Raw genomic sequence first — 14,881 nt, 5'->3', positions numbered from 1 at the left:
GATATCCCTGTTACACCGCGTGAGAGGCGTGGCGGAAGTTGAAGAACTTGTGCGTTCGTCTGCGCCGCAAATCCCACCAACAATATTCAAGAACGAGCAAGACATCGCTGTTCTATGAAGTTCCCCGACAGTAAACTCTGGTTTTAGATGCAATGTTTCACAGATAAAGATAATTGGATTTATTTATTTAAAGAACGATGCAATTTTCGTGAGAACAGGTACTTCTGATTGGCTATCGACGGTCTAAAGCTTCTCATTCTTAATAAAATCAATTCTTATCGTTTCAGTTTGAATTGCTATTATGATATTTTCTTTTATTTTTACTTCAGCAAGTTAACTGGGGAACCTGGCACATCGTTGAGTAACATATTTTAATTTAAAATAAGACTTATTGTAAATTAACAGATGTAAATATCTGTTTGTTACTGTACTAATTGTAGCGAAGTCGCTCGTGCGTGACGCAGATTAGGGAGCGAGCCTGTGAGATTTAATTTCAGCTCGTGGTAATTTTGGTGTTTCATAGTTTGTTTTACCTGTGTAGACAATATTTAACATCAATATATATTTTTAAAAGGGTCAAACCGCTAAGAAAGTAAAACCCTCATTATGTACAAACTTTGGCCGAGGAGTTAATTTATTCAATAGTGCTTTGTTATGTAGAGTTGTAGATTTCAAAGGCGCTCAATTGGAATTTTATCGAATTTTGATCGGCGTTCATGCAAAAGTGCTACAAGATCCTAAAGATTTAAAACCGTAGACCTAAAAATCAATGACTGAACTGTCTTTGGTTATAATATCAGAGGATTTGAAGAACTACCGGTCAGCTTTTTTCGTCGCTGAGTTTGGATTATTTTACACCTTCGCGTAAATGAGAAAAGTGTGTCTTCTTAATCGGGTCTCAGTTCGCTCACAAATAAGCAGAGATAAAAATAATTCCCATGGTTTGACTAAGGAAGAATCAATGTATTCAATTATACTTAAGAAAGATTCACAGCTATGTAAACATCTGTGTAGCGAGAAGCTGAAAAGTGTAAAATTTCGAGTTTCCGCTAGGTGAAATCCGAGCTTCCGGTAGGGTGACCGTTTTTCGTGGTTTTCTGCCGTTATATGGAATATTTCAAAAAACTAACCTCATATCCTTCAGTTACTTACCTAGGCCTTCAAACTGACAAAGTATGAGCGAAATCGATTTTTTGACCGTGGCCACGATTTCTTTGATTTTTACTGACAATCACTCTTAAGCTGGTGACCAACACTTTCCTTGAGAAAGCAGAGCTAGTCCTTTAGCAAGTAAGTTGTGTTTACTTTTAGGAAAGGAAATAAAGAAGGTATCACCTGCACAGGAAGTGTTACAAAATACTTCTAACAGAAGCGTTAACTCATGAAGGTGAGTTTTTAAAAGGAGATTTATAAGTCCTTCGAGTTGATAAATCGTTTGGGATAAACACCCGGTGAGGAATAAGAAGGTAAAATTTGGCTCACACACAAGCAGTAGACAAACACAAATTGGAGATACCCGGGGAGAGTTAATTTACGGCAATTTGCGTTTCCGTTTAAGATTTGGCCTTCATTCGTTGTTCTACTAATATTTTCGACGAGTCAAAACTGTGTTTTCAACGTTACCCTCTCCGTTTCATCTAAAAAAGCGGGTCAATTTTGAGAAATAATGTAAAACAAACTAAGGTTCGATGCAAAATGACTCCGAAACCAGAAAAATAAGTTAGCGACTAGAGACACAGTTAAAATCGTCACGATTTAGCGCACAGGCTTAAAATAACATCTTTCTTTTCTAAGTATATCATGCAAATGACGAACTGTCACGTTGAACATTTCCAGTTATTGACCGGTAGTAATTAAGCACAACGCTTGTTGCACTAGTTTCATTTTGCGATCGAGTGAGTTTTGAGTAAAGAGCAAACAGATTTGCATCCTTAATACATAATGGATGATTTCAGGATAAAGATTGCCGCATTTAAGAGCCCATTTGTAGAGCATCAGGCATTTTAGATCTAAGATATCCGATTGTGGATATTAAATTGCCTTTGTCACAGTATTTGTCTCATATTTTTAGCTTTCCTTCACCAAATCAAATTCTCTGCTTTGACGCAATTTCATTAACATGATGCCCTCACCTCCGCCTGTCTCTGTATAATGGTCAAAGCTGGATATTCTCTGTTTAAAGTGATTGCATTTTCCATTTCCGTATCATTTGTTTCTCAGTTAATTGAAAATACTTCGCTACTTTTCAGCAAAAACTACTTAGTTGAACGGAAATTTGATTCAAAATTTCTTAACGAATTTAAGCCACTTGTCCAATAAGGTAATAGCAATAAAACTTAATGAACATCATGGTCATTTGCATGTGTGTTTATCTAATCTGAAGTAATATTTTCATAACGTGAAATTAAAGAATGAATTTTACACCCCACCTGCGATTACATGTTCAGGCAGGCAAAGTAAAAAGCAGCAAGACGCTAGGTGAAACCGACCGAGTGTAAGCACTACCCGATCTTGCAGGGCTTTCAATCCCTCATATTTCATATATACTCGTTGGATTTCCTGGTTCAAAATTGAGGTTTATAAAAGTAAGTTGTCTGGTCAAGTATGTTTAAACTAGCGATTGTTCACTTCAGGAAATCATTTTCTTTCTATGATGGCCTGGTAAAATTAACAATTTCAGATTGCGTATGAGTACAAAAATAACCATGCAAGATGTTGTTCTTTTTACATTTTAAAGCTTAAGCTGGATGAAGGAAAGTCAAAAAGGTTCTTTTTCTTAACAATGTTTTAAAAGCTTGGTTGAATTGCGCTTTACTTTGAATATATGAGAAAGGAAGACTTTTAAATGTTGAAACGGAGCTGTCATTAATACATCCTTTGCGAAAATCAATATCTTTTAAAGAAAACGCGGATCGCTTTTTTTCCTAAGAGACGTCATCAAAAACTCCTGCCTCTCGTTATACGCTCTGCTTAAATTTGTCTTCATGTTGGCGCTTTTTTGTTTGACTTTGAATTTCATGACATCTTCTGGAACTAAATTTCTAGAATAATATTTACTGATTCTATTAGAGTTGTTTATAAGTTGTAAGTGAGTACAACTAGGGTTTTCGGTGCAGTATTCCGCGGGAGAAATTTAGAGTTTTACTTTACCTCAACTTCTTATTGGTCTCCTAGAGCCATCAAACAAATCTATTAAATTGACAAAGAAGATTTAGGCCGTCAATCAAATGTTGACATTGAAACGACAGGTACGATATTTTTCACAATATAACCTGCGGCGTATGAAAGCCTCCAAATTAAACGAGTCACTCATTTACCGATATCAAAATACTTTTAATTGAAACTTTCAGTTACATTAAGAATAATTTACCCAAAGGCGTTTTTGAAGAAAACTAACACTTGAGAAAGTAAAGTAAATTTAGAAGCCTTCGGAAATACGTCATTTTTATTTTCACTCCTGGGTTTACTCACCATTTTGTTGAAACGATATTTGATTCTATGCAATGTCTATGTGCTGATAAACCCATTAGTGCTCATGGGAAAACATTCAATTTTGTATAAACGTTTCCTTGAAAGTTTTTCCACTACCCCCTTCCAAACTCTTTTATTTGATTGGGTGCCCGCGCCAAAAGAGATGCATCACGAGAAGGAAGAGTCTCACAGAAAGAAAACTTTGAACACAATCGTTCAAAACAGCTGTTTGGTGGAATAAGATAATCATACGAAGAAGATTATACAGAAAAGGAAGAAGAGAAGGAGGAAAAAACAAACACCATTTCAGTCTACAGAAAGTCAATATCGTTATGGCTAATTGATATGCCGATGACGTCATCAGAGAGCTTCATAATTCACTTTTACAATCTATGCTTTTCTGAAAGCCTAATTTTAACTTAGTTCTGGCTACAAAAGCATTTTTTTCTTTCTTTTAAAGCGTGTGGACCAAAGAGTGACACAGCAAATTACATAAATGACTTAACTTGACGTTCACTTTATTGTATGCTTTCCTTGTGAAGCTAGTTCAAGGAATTCTAAACAGCTCGACTTTAAATTCGTGGGACAAATAGAATTATATTTTACAGCTTCCATATTATTTCAATTTATTTATTATAACTTTGTTCCCGTCGAAGGAACTCTAACCTGTAAATAAAGTATCATTTCCTTTTCTGTGGTACAAATACGAAAGGGCACAGCACTCAAAAACATCAGGTTATGTTTGATTTGCAGCTATTGATTGAAGAATGCTTGCCGACCTTGCCACGACTTGTGCGACATGTTTGCGAGTGAAAATTCTAACCATGACTCGAAATCAATGAAAACTTCAGAACGAGACGAGAACATGCAAATTTGTGTATTTGTTGATCGGAAAAAGACTGCACGAACTTGTTATCTTCGTTATGGGATCGAGAATAGCTTTCAATTTCGTAAAAAACATCAAGAATGATTAAGTATAGAACTTTCTGTCACATGCAGAATGTACTATGTTATAAACACAGTTTCCCCATTGCCTATCGCGCAACGACTTCTTTCGCAAAAACCAACGGGGCTGAGCATAAGTGATTTAAAAGGAAAACCGGAAACAAAAACTCAACAATCTATGATTAATGAGGGGAAGATAAACTTTGAGCCATCGACCTCAAATGTTCATGAGACCCTTCGTTCACTGCAACTTATAAAAAATTTTCTTCGCTCACCGTTTGCTTCAGCGCCGAGAACGTGTTTGAGGTCCAATTCCTTAAAGACGGAAATCATCAGAAGATGCCAAACGATAGTGCGGATTAAAAAAATATTTTACTCTTCTGGGTGCTTTTAAAAAGACGGTTATGTTGTGTTTAAGGAATATCGTTGACAAATCCTTCGCACATGTATACGTGTATTTACCGAGTATTGGTGAGAATTGTTCAATTATTCACTCAGAAATTAATATTTTATTAACCAAATTTGTTCCTTTTAAACTTGAAGGTGTAAGCTAACTTCATCACACTTTGATCAGAAGAAGGCATTTATAAAGATAATACTGAAGAATCCCTCGACAGTCTACAAGAATAACGCGTCGTTTCTTAAGTCGAAAGTAACCGTGATGGCCAGTAAGAGACTCTTCTTTTTTCTGCTTCTACCCCTAATTTTTTCACACTGTAAAGCTAAAAAAACACTTTACATCGGTGGACTGTTTGGTATTGACACAAGTGGCGGTGGATGGAACTCGGCAGGAATAATTCCCGCCGTTCAGATGGCTATCGATGAAATAAACAACAACACAGAGATTCTTAAGGATTATCACCTGCAACTTTTGTTAAAGGATTCTCAGGTTGGTAACCTGTAGAGGTAAAATGTAAAGGAAACTTCTCTCTCAGAAACCGTAAAAAGCTTTTTTAAATTCAAGTCCTCTGTAAATATTGTGTCGCACTTTAAATCTTCAATACAATTCAGAGATTATTGTAATAAATTGATGTTGTTAAACAACCTTTAAATTTATTGAGGCAATTTTTTCCTCTTTGTTTTCCTGAGTGTAAGGTAAGGAAATAATATATGCAAGATAAGAAGTAGTTAGTTGACATATTTCGAGATTCTCTTGACACCCGAGGAAACAGTTCACGTATTCATCCTTTGTCCCAACGCTTACACGGGTCTTGTTAGCACAGCTTGGATTAAAAATTTTCTGATGTTTGTGTAACCAATGGGATATCAAACATTTTTACGTATCAAGGTCATTCTTGTTTATAGTTTTGATCGGCACAATGACATAAAATTGCTTATTTTCGCGATAACTTCAATAAATTTAATTTCTGTCCAAGAAAGTTCGTTTCTTCAGTTTGGGACATGCAAGCGATTTGAAGGATCATTAAAGGTTGTCATATTAATTAAGGTTTACTAGATGATCATAAAATGACACTTTTGATTCCGATAATCGACGTAGGCGCAGACTAGATAAATTTCAGCTTTAATTTGGACTTTTCGTTTTTTTAAACACTCAGTGCAATGTTGGCGAGGCTGTCCGCAGAACCCTGGAGTACATATCATCCGGGAAACCCAAAATCATGTTTCTAGGCCCCGGATGCTCTAAAGCCGCAATGCCAGTAGCGGAAGCCATTCATTACTGGAACATTGTGCAGGTAAGTTATCTTATCTGCTATGTTCATAAATCACATAATTGGCTTTTTTAATGAAGCTGGGGAAATGTGAAAAGCAAAGATCACGACAGCTCGAGATAGGAACATTAAATAACGCACTATGACTGGTTTTCATTTATTAACAGGTTTTTGGCAATATTTTACTCCTGCAACTAGAGATAAATGAATACAAACCTGTTGAGAACTTTGCTTGGAATGAAGGTGTCGTCCTCGGAATTGTATTCAAATGAAAACAAAAATAATAACAAGAGCATAATCTAAATTTCCCTCTCCTTAGATTGGCTTCTCAAATTCTTCCCCATTGCTATCGTCAAAAGCCGTTTTTCCCCTCTACTTTCGAACCAACCCTTCGGAGAAATTCTCCAATCTGGGACGAATTGCGATTCTTCGACGATTCAACTGGAAGAAAATTGCCATTCTGCAACAAAACAACGACGTTTTCACAGGAATCAGCAACTCTCTTATTGATATGCTGGGTGCTACCAATATAACCGTGCTTGCCTACGAGAGTTTCAAAGATCATCCGAAGATTGCCATAGAGAACCTGAAGGTAAACTACTTAAGTTTCGTTTTGTTTTCATGAGACATTTCATGCTTAGTGTTTAAACAATGTACCCCTCGTCACTTCGGAATGAATATCATATTGGTTTATTGAAGACAGTACTGATCAGGAGAAAGAAGAAAACCCAGTTTACTCTGATAATCTTAGTAATTACGTAAGCCAAGGTTATTTTTGTCCAGTCTCAAGTCCTCAGCGGTTTATGGCATACACTTTACATAAATGCTACTTTCAATCCCTTAGAGGAAAGATGCCCGTATCATCTTTGCATTTTTCTATCAAGATCAACATTATATCACCTTTTGTGAGGTAAGGGCGTAAAGTAAGAAATTTCATCTCCGATGAATTGTCAATCTTTCCAGAGTGAGCGAGAAACGATCGCTAGCTCCCGTCTCTGAATGGAAGATGGCATTGAACCCATACTTTCATTTACGATGTAACTAGAAGGGAGACATACCATGATGAACAAAAAGAGCTTATAAACTGTACATAGATCTCTTGCAGTTTATAATCTCTTGTCAACGACTGATCGTAAATGGCTGAAAAAGAAAGGAACGGCAAACTTTAAATTAACTGGAGCCTTCAATTAACAGAGACTCTGCACAACAACATTAAGGTCCGTTTGCAAGATTAGAGAAATATCCATACATAAACGCTGAAACCCAAAGTACGACTATTGTAACAAAATTATTACATTGGTCAAGAATTGATAATCGTTTCACGTGTAAATCAGTTATTTTCTGTCTTAATTACAATCTACAGGCTTTCAAGAAAGGTATGTATGGACCGAAATATGTGTGGATTTTGTTCTCTGGTCGATTTCAGGACAATTGGTGGAAAGTGCAGAGTCCTCTAGTGGATTGTACACCGGAAGAAGTGCGAAAAGGCCTGAGTAACAATATCGGAACTGCAGAATTGAAACTCAGTCCTGTCTCAGGACCAACTAAATTTGGAAAGGTATGTAACATAACCCCAAGCCAAATCGTTGTCTCTCCTCTCACGTGAGGAGACGCGAGGGAGAAACATGTACAGTGTATAGCTGACGACAAACCTTCCAAACCTGAGTTTTTTAAATAAATGACTAAGAACGAGAGAAAATATAATTTCTTTTATATACCATACAGGGTTGACATAACAATAAGCCACGAAAAATACGTATACAAAAACAATATTATATAACAATACAAGTTTCAACACTAAGCATAGAGACAACTTTTTAACATACTTAAATAAAGATATGAGGAAAACTTTGACCTATTTGTAGTTTCAATAATGTGACCAACGCTTTACTCGTACCCGCGATAGAATAATTCCTAAATAAGAGGTTTCTAATCTTAAAAGAAATGATTCACGGTCATGAAGTTTTATGTTCACACACATTGACTGGATATCTTCCGCAGTCATTGTTTTTTTGGTCATTTTTCTCAGACGCCCCAAGAACTCTACACTGAATATCTAGAACGCCTCAACAACTCGGGATATTCCGAAAATACGTTTGCCTCTTATGGATACGACGCGGCCTGGACATGCGCACTGACTCTCAATGCATCAATTGATGTCTTGGAAAAACAGAACTTCAAACTGAATGAATTCAACTATAGCCTTCCTAACGTGAGCAAAGTCTTTGTCGACATAATGAAGAGGATTTCATTCGCTGGAATGACAGTAAGTTGCACTCAATCGCGAGGGCTGTGTTAGCAATCTGTGGTTGTTGTTTGGAAGGAAAAGCCGTTCTCCAGATTATTGAATTTCAACTCTTCAATTTATTTGTAGGGCCAGGTGAAGTTCGACAGTAATCATGATCGTATAACAAAACTGGAGGTCCGACAAATACAAGGCAAGTACTGACCGTGTGCGGTAAATTTTTGTCGCTTTTCTCGTGTGACACCCTGCTAGAGGTCTTTGGTATACCTTCAAAGCCAATCTTTTTTGTTTGTCTCGTCGTGTAGGAAACACCCAACGAAGAGTTGCATTCTACGACATGGAAAAAGACACTCTCGAAGAGGATAGCAATAGTGTTTACTTATGGGATGGTAAGATTCATGTTACAGATATATAACTTTATTTTATTTTATTTGAAGTAATTGTATACTTCTAGAGAATCTCTTTTTTTAAACTTGAAACTGCAACTAGTTTTTCAAGGAGAAGCATTAAATTTGAAGTGCCATTTGCGCTAAGATCTTTTATTATACATTTGGAGAGGAAAATAACTTTTGTATTACTGATCTTTTATCTTAGCGAGGGAAGATAATTGTAACACTACGATCACACGATCGCATGTGTTATCATCTAGTTTGATATAGATTAATATATAAAAACCTTACCTTCCGATTCAGTTATGCTGTGCACCTCTTCTTCATCAGAGAGAAATTTTTTTTTCTGCTCGTTAAGGTGGTAAAGTCCCCGTCGATGGTCTAAGAATAGAAGAAAAGCTGGAAGGAGTCGATCCAGGGGTCTTGTGGTTTGTCATTGCTGTATCAATCCTCGGAGTTCTGATGGCCATCGCATTCCTCATATTCAATGTATACAACCAAAATATCAGGTATCTGTTTCACAGTTTTGTTTTTGTTTTTGTTTGTTAAAGAAAGAACACCGAATACAAATCTTTCGTCCCCGAAATGAAGATCTTTAACAACAACGTCCAAATGCTCAAACAACCAAACGTTGCGTCACGCGATACTCAATAACGCCTTTAACGAGGTATAAGGTTAATGAATAATGGTACAATAATAATAATAATAATAATAATAATAAAATAAAGGGAATCAAGGAGCTGGGCCATCATCATTAATATAATTTGGCTTTATTTTTCTCCCTTCTTTAGGTACATAAAAATGTCGTCACCCAATCTTAATAACGTAATCATAGCTGGTTGCATACTTATTTACATGGCGGGTGTACTGTTCGGCTTAGACAAAGAGCAAGCAAGTTATTTGTGCCAGGTAAATGCGTATCTTACTCAAAAAAATCAACCAGATCTTGTTTTTGGCTGTCGTAAATTGCAATTCCTAAATTTTATAAGCCATGATATCTGAACTTCATATCTTCGACCTGATCTTTTTCGTGGAATCAGTTAACAAAGCAATTTCTGAAGGCACTTTTTTTATGGAGCAATGAAATGGTTTAAAAGCAGGGTATCTGTTGACCTCATCATTTTTTATCAATTAATTTGAAGGAATGTATGAGAGCTAAGGAAAGATAATGGACTGAACTTTCTCAAGGAAAGAGTTAATAGCAAACAATCAATTTAAAAAATAAAAACAGCGACGCTCACTTACTTCATTCCTTGGAAACTTTTTTTACTTAGTTGGAGTTATGGATTGCAATGATTGGATTCAGCTTGGGCTTTGGAGCGATGTTCAGCAAAACCTGGAGAGTTCATGCGATATTTCTCAATGCTAAAACTACAAAAAGGGTGAGTGCATACTGAGCAAATTCTTCAAAGATTTTCTCTTTATCTAAAGTTTTGACAACCTGTGACATTAGCCACTTTCAGTTCTTTTTGTTTATAAGATATTTTTTGTACTTGCTCCGATTTTTTTTTCCAGTTTTTCTAATTATCAAATGCCATTTCACCCAACTTCCCCCTTAGGACAATTGAGTCACCCAGGATTGAATAAAATCAAACGATCAACTTTAAAATTAAACATAGATCCAATTTTTTTACAAGTTACTCATATTTCTGCGAGTCGTTGTCAATAAATAGACAGAGAAAAAGTCAGAAAGAGAGACAGACATAAAGTATAAGCAGATAAAAGAGCAAGATAAATGATAAACAATAGAAGTTCAGATAGGTAGAAAGATAAATATGTAGATGGAGACATAAATAAATGATAGATGGATAGATAGATACAACTGTAAGATAGAGCCAGAAAGATGCCTAAGCGCGATTTGTTATGAATAATTTCCCTGCAGGTTATCATCCGGGACCGTCAGTTGTTTGGTATGGTTGCTGTTCTTCTTTCAATCGATGTCATAATTCTCGTCACGTGGCAGATTGTCGACCCATTGACAAATAAAGTAGAAAACTTGACGCTGCAGGTAAAGAGCAAAAATTTTAAACAGTTCGTGAGATTTTGAATTAAAGGGAAAAAAAAGCTCTCACTCGCCTCTCTGGGGGGATCTCTTCCAACGCACACCTATGCCACCAAAACCTGTAATGACTTGCAAGTTTTAGGAAACCTAAAAATATTTTCAAACTTTGACAGCTATGTTAGGCTTGGTTGCCTATTTCATCGAAACATCAACGGTCACCGCACTATATTTTGCCGAGAAACTTCAGGGAAATTAGGGCATGTGACCAAGATGGCAAAAATCTTTTTCATTCCAAAAACCTAAGTGTTTATGGGTGCTAAGTTATGTATTTTCTACAACACCGAAATGGACAGACTTAAATTTATCAATTCTTGGAAAATCTAAGACTATAACGGACAGTTTACCTTCTAATGTGGCACTTAGTAGTGCACATTGATCTTCTACACGTCATCAAAAGATGGTAAGGAACGAGGACAAGGATTGCCAAAAGTTAATTTTTTCTACAGTACCTTGGATTATTTTAAAATAATTCTCTTATTTTTACTACAGGTATCACAAGAGGATGACACTGGCATACAACCGTATGTAACCAAGTGTACCTGCGAGAACATAATGATATGGCTACCTTGCATATACCTGTACAAAGGTAGTAGTCAGAGACTTTTAAGGTGTTGATGGATGACACAATGTATCTTGCATTGCGAATATAGGAGATTCTCCTTTGGAGAGTGATCTGTGCTTGTTTTGGAGATGATCAGTGTCACACACTGACTCTTAAAAGATCCCACTTTACACACCAGAGAGTATTAGCTTCTACAGTCATGCGCGGTAAACACACTGGATCATTTATTCTGAGACCAGATGATTTCCATTCTGTCTGTTTCTTCAAGGAAATAAAACTGGATAAAATTGAGGTTAAATAAACTTATTCGAGTGTTAACGTCAATGCAAATTCAGTTCTAGCGAACAATGTTCACGATGAGACATGCGAATAGACCGCTCATAAAGTGATTCACCAAGCTATTAAATTCACTGAGATTTATCAAATGTCTCTTCTCTGGAAAAAGAGCACAAACGACTGGTCCTAATTATTTATTTATCAACGTGACGTTTATCTCATTGCTTTCTATCTTTAGGCCTGTTGTTATTATTTGGAGCCTACTTGGCCTGGGAAACCCGCAAAGTGCATATCCCCGCTTTAAATGACAGCAAGCTGATTGGCTCGTCCGTTTATAACGTCATCATTCCTTGTATCCTCGTATTTCCTATTCTTGGTGTTGTCGCTGACCGACCTACCATTCACTTTTCCTTGTCCTCGTTCCTCACCATCTTCTGTACCTCATTTACCCTGAGTCTTGTTTTCGTTCCAAAGGTTAGTTTATCGAAAAAATTTTGAGAACTAAGCTTCAAGTTGTGCCATGATTACATTTGCTTCTTTAGCCACTTCGTACAAATGATTAAAGCATTCTATCAGAAATATATATAGGAAACATCTTCATGGGTAAGTTTCCGTGTCGTCTATAGTGTGCGACACTAGCGAAATTAAATTTTTCCCCATAAACGTCAAGGGTTCAGCTATATGTACATCACAGTGATGCTCAACAAAGCCGGAAACAAAATTGTACCATCGCCATGACAACGACGTTTTAGTTTTAGAATTTGAGACCAAATCATATTGATCATTTATTGTAGATAATGTTCTTAAGAACCGTGGACGAAAATAGTTTTTCAAATGCTACTGGCTTAACCATACAAGGTGGACGAATGTCAACGAAGGTAAAAACACAATCAGCCAAAGTAAATAAATATGTTATTCTCCAGCCGAGAGGTACGTATTGGGGAAAAAAATTTTACCCTCTGTCTTGAGGGCCGTCCTTTGCCTACGGCCTTGAGTGGTACTCAGGACAGTTCTTCCCAATAGGGACCGACCTAAGCTGGTGAATAACATTTTTATTCGTTTCTAAAACTGAACGAAATACTTGCCAAAAGAACCCCAATGATTTAGGCTGTAATTAAGGCGAGATCCTATTTAAACAGAACAATGTTTGAGTAAGTAAATGGTAGTAGAAAGAGGGGTAATAGAAATTAAAGAGAGAGGCTTCACAGAAAAAATTTTATTTCTGTAGCGGATAAAGGTGATTCAGTAGGCTTTCAAACAAACTTGAAACATCTTTTTTTACAAGTATCTGTCACAATCTGACGGCTGTCAATTAGAGAAAAAATAGCATATGTACACTTTTGAACAAAAAAAAATGGTACTGATTTGGCAAACAAACTCAAGTTCAATGACTGCCACCAAAATTTTTTCTTCAATATATTCAGTGATCTTACGGAGAGTACTATTTACTTCCATCGATGTTTAGCGTACGAAGATCACCTCTGCTCAGTTAGTAATGGAAAGGAAAGTAATTGTAAGTAAATTCTTAAATAAGATTTGCCCTCTGAGAAAAAATTAAAGCAAAGTATTTTTTCCCTTTACATTTATTCCGACGAGCTCGGTTCGAAAGAAAATTTCTGTCTTTTGTTCTTACTGACAGTGTCGTGCTTTTTAGGTGGATCCAGCATCTGCTTCTAAAACAAAAGAGGAGAACGCAACAGAGGAATGACTTATCAGTTCGGTTAAGTGAATACAATAAACACAGATTTACCGCACCCCGTCAAATTCAATACGCACAATTCGACTGACTAACCGGTAAATAATAAAACTAGCCGAGCATGACATATGCCTACATAGCATTTCTACATTTTATAGGGCAGTAAAAACTTAGAATTAACTGCGATTTCATTATTCACTAAGTCAGTCCCTTGAGAATCAGTGATCTTTGCTACGAGGAAAGAATGTTATAGATCGATGCGAGGCTCGCTATATAAGCGAGTAGAAGTGCTTTAAAGTTAAAAAAGCTAGTAAAATCGATATCGACAAAGGCCAAAATATCCTTGAAAAAGTGAAATATTAGCAAGATCTGTTCTAGAACAAGGAATTTTAATGAACAACAGCCATATCAAAAAACATTTTTAAAGACAGCTCTTCAGTGATGGGTATACACGATTGAAATGTATGAGTGAATCATGTCAAGCATTAGGGTATGATTGTCAATTTTCTTTTCGTTTCTTGCAAACAGCTTATTTCAAGTAATAAATAAATAAATAAATAAATAAATAATGAACCAGTAGTTCTCATTGTGGTCCAGCAATTTTGAAAACTTCTGTATCCCCACTTTCAAAGAAGGCATCTCCCATGAAAATTTAAACATTTAAGACCTAAGCTACCAGTAACAAGTTTTTTAATGGTAAGTGTTACCAAACGATAACTTGTGGTGACTTCGAAATGTTATCCGAACAATGAACTAGCGCGAGGATTTTAAAGCAATTAATGCCGAAGAAAAAAAAAAGGTTTGAATTTTTCTGGGCCGTAGCGTGAGAAAAAACCCTGGTAAGACACGACTTACCTCTTTCTCTGATCCTTTGTAGTTCCCTTTCTCTTTGCTGATGACTTCTTTTCAGTCTATTTTCTGGAGTTTTTTTATTTCCTTTTCATGTTGCTCTTCGCAAGATATTCGTCTTTTTAACCTATGCCTTTTATTGTTCTCTTTCACGTTCCTCTCGCCGTATTCTGCTTTTTTAGCGTCTTTCCTAACTTTCTTGCGCCTTTTTTCTCGGCTGGCTTTACGCCTTTTACTTCTTTCTTTCTTTGGTCGTTCTGTCTCTTTCTTTCCAGTCTATTTTCATTCAAACCCTTTCTCCACTAACTTGGATTATAACAATTTCCTCCGGTTGACAAAGCTTTAGCTCTGCCGGTATTGTTGCTTTGCGAGTTTATTAGGAATTTCAAAATACAGAGGATTACTGTTCAACTACAACCTCGGCGATAGATTTTCCGCTCAAACCGCGTGTTACAAATAATTTGCTTTTGCTTCACATCTGCTAGTCCACCTAGAGCCCGCATGTGATACCTAACCGTATGCCCGCGGTACGCTGCACTAAAGCTGGACATCGAGTATACGCACTTCATTGTCATCTGCCGGTGTCTACTGGCGCACACTAGTAAGGTTTCCAAGTTACGCACGCAATCGCGCCTGTGCATTAGCTTCTCCCTTGCCCTTCCACTACATAATGGCTAAGATAGTGCCCGCAATACAATTGACCGCGTATGCTAAAA

The 14,881-nt window shown here is 36.6% G+C and overlaps 1 protein-coding gene and 1 long non-coding RNA gene across 3 annotated transcripts; one reads left to right on the top strand and one right to left on the bottom strand.

Moving 5' to 3' along the window:
* Nucleotides 1-4,971: 4,971 nt before the first annotated feature.
* Nucleotides 4,972-13,781, top strand: LOC113673431 (gamma-aminobutyric acid type B receptor subunit 1-like). Its single transcript, XM_027189832.2, has 16 exons — nucleotides 4,972-5,305; nucleotides 5,973-6,110; nucleotides 6,406-6,678; nucleotides 6,931-6,996; nucleotides 7,450-7,644; nucleotides 8,116-8,352; nucleotides 8,461-8,524; nucleotides 8,637-8,720; nucleotides 9,079-9,229; nucleotides 9,512-9,629; nucleotides 9,995-10,102; nucleotides 10,603-10,728; nucleotides 11,272-11,368; nucleotides 11,859-12,094; nucleotides 12,415-12,498; nucleotides 13,275-13,781. Exons 1-16 carry the CDS (start codon nucleotides 5,078-5,080, stop codon nucleotides 13,326-13,328), a joined length of 2,259 nt encoding a protein of 752 aa, XP_027045633.2. The 5' UTR covers nucleotides 4,972-5,077; the 3' UTR covers nucleotides 13,329-13,781.
* On the bottom strand, nucleotides 6,233-11,839 carry LOC149049647 (uncharacterized). Of its 2 annotated transcripts, XR_016183492.1 has the most exons (5): nucleotides 11,359-11,839; nucleotides 9,966-10,722; nucleotides 9,012-9,197; nucleotides 6,987-7,226; nucleotides 6,233-6,546 (listed from the first exon to the last, which is right to left on the bottom strand). It is a non-coding gene; the product is annotated as an uncharacterized LOC149049647 (long non-coding RNA). The 2 variants fall into 2 exon arrangements; XR_016183491.1 differs by having other exon boundaries at nucleotides 9,012-10,722.
* Nucleotides 13,782-14,881: the final 1,100 nt, after the last annotated feature.

Source organism: Pocillopora damicornis, chromosome 2 (assembly GCF_964200805.1).
Source record: "Pocillopora damicornis chromosome 2, jaPocDami1.2, whole genome shotgun sequence".
Lineage (NCBI taxonomy): Eukaryota > Metazoa > Cnidaria > Anthozoa > Scleractinia > Pocilloporidae > Pocillopora > Pocillopora damicornis.
The sequence above is the reverse complement of the archived record's forward strand: the minus strand, read 5'-3'. Positions and strand labels throughout refer to the sequence as shown.

Coding starts and splice junctions, on each gene's coding strand:
- LOC113673431 (XM_027189832.2), top strand. CDS start 5,078: ATGGCCAGTAAGAGACTCTTCTTTTTTCTGCTTCTACCCCTAATTTTT. Junction 5,306..5,972: donor TTTTGTTAAAGGATTCTCAG/GTTGGTAACCTG, acceptor TTAAACACTCAG/TGCAATGTTGGCGAGGCTGT. Junction 8,525..8,636: donor GGAGGTCCGACAAATACAAG/GCAAGTACTGAC, acceptor CTCGTCGTGTAG/GAAACACCCAACGAAGAGTT.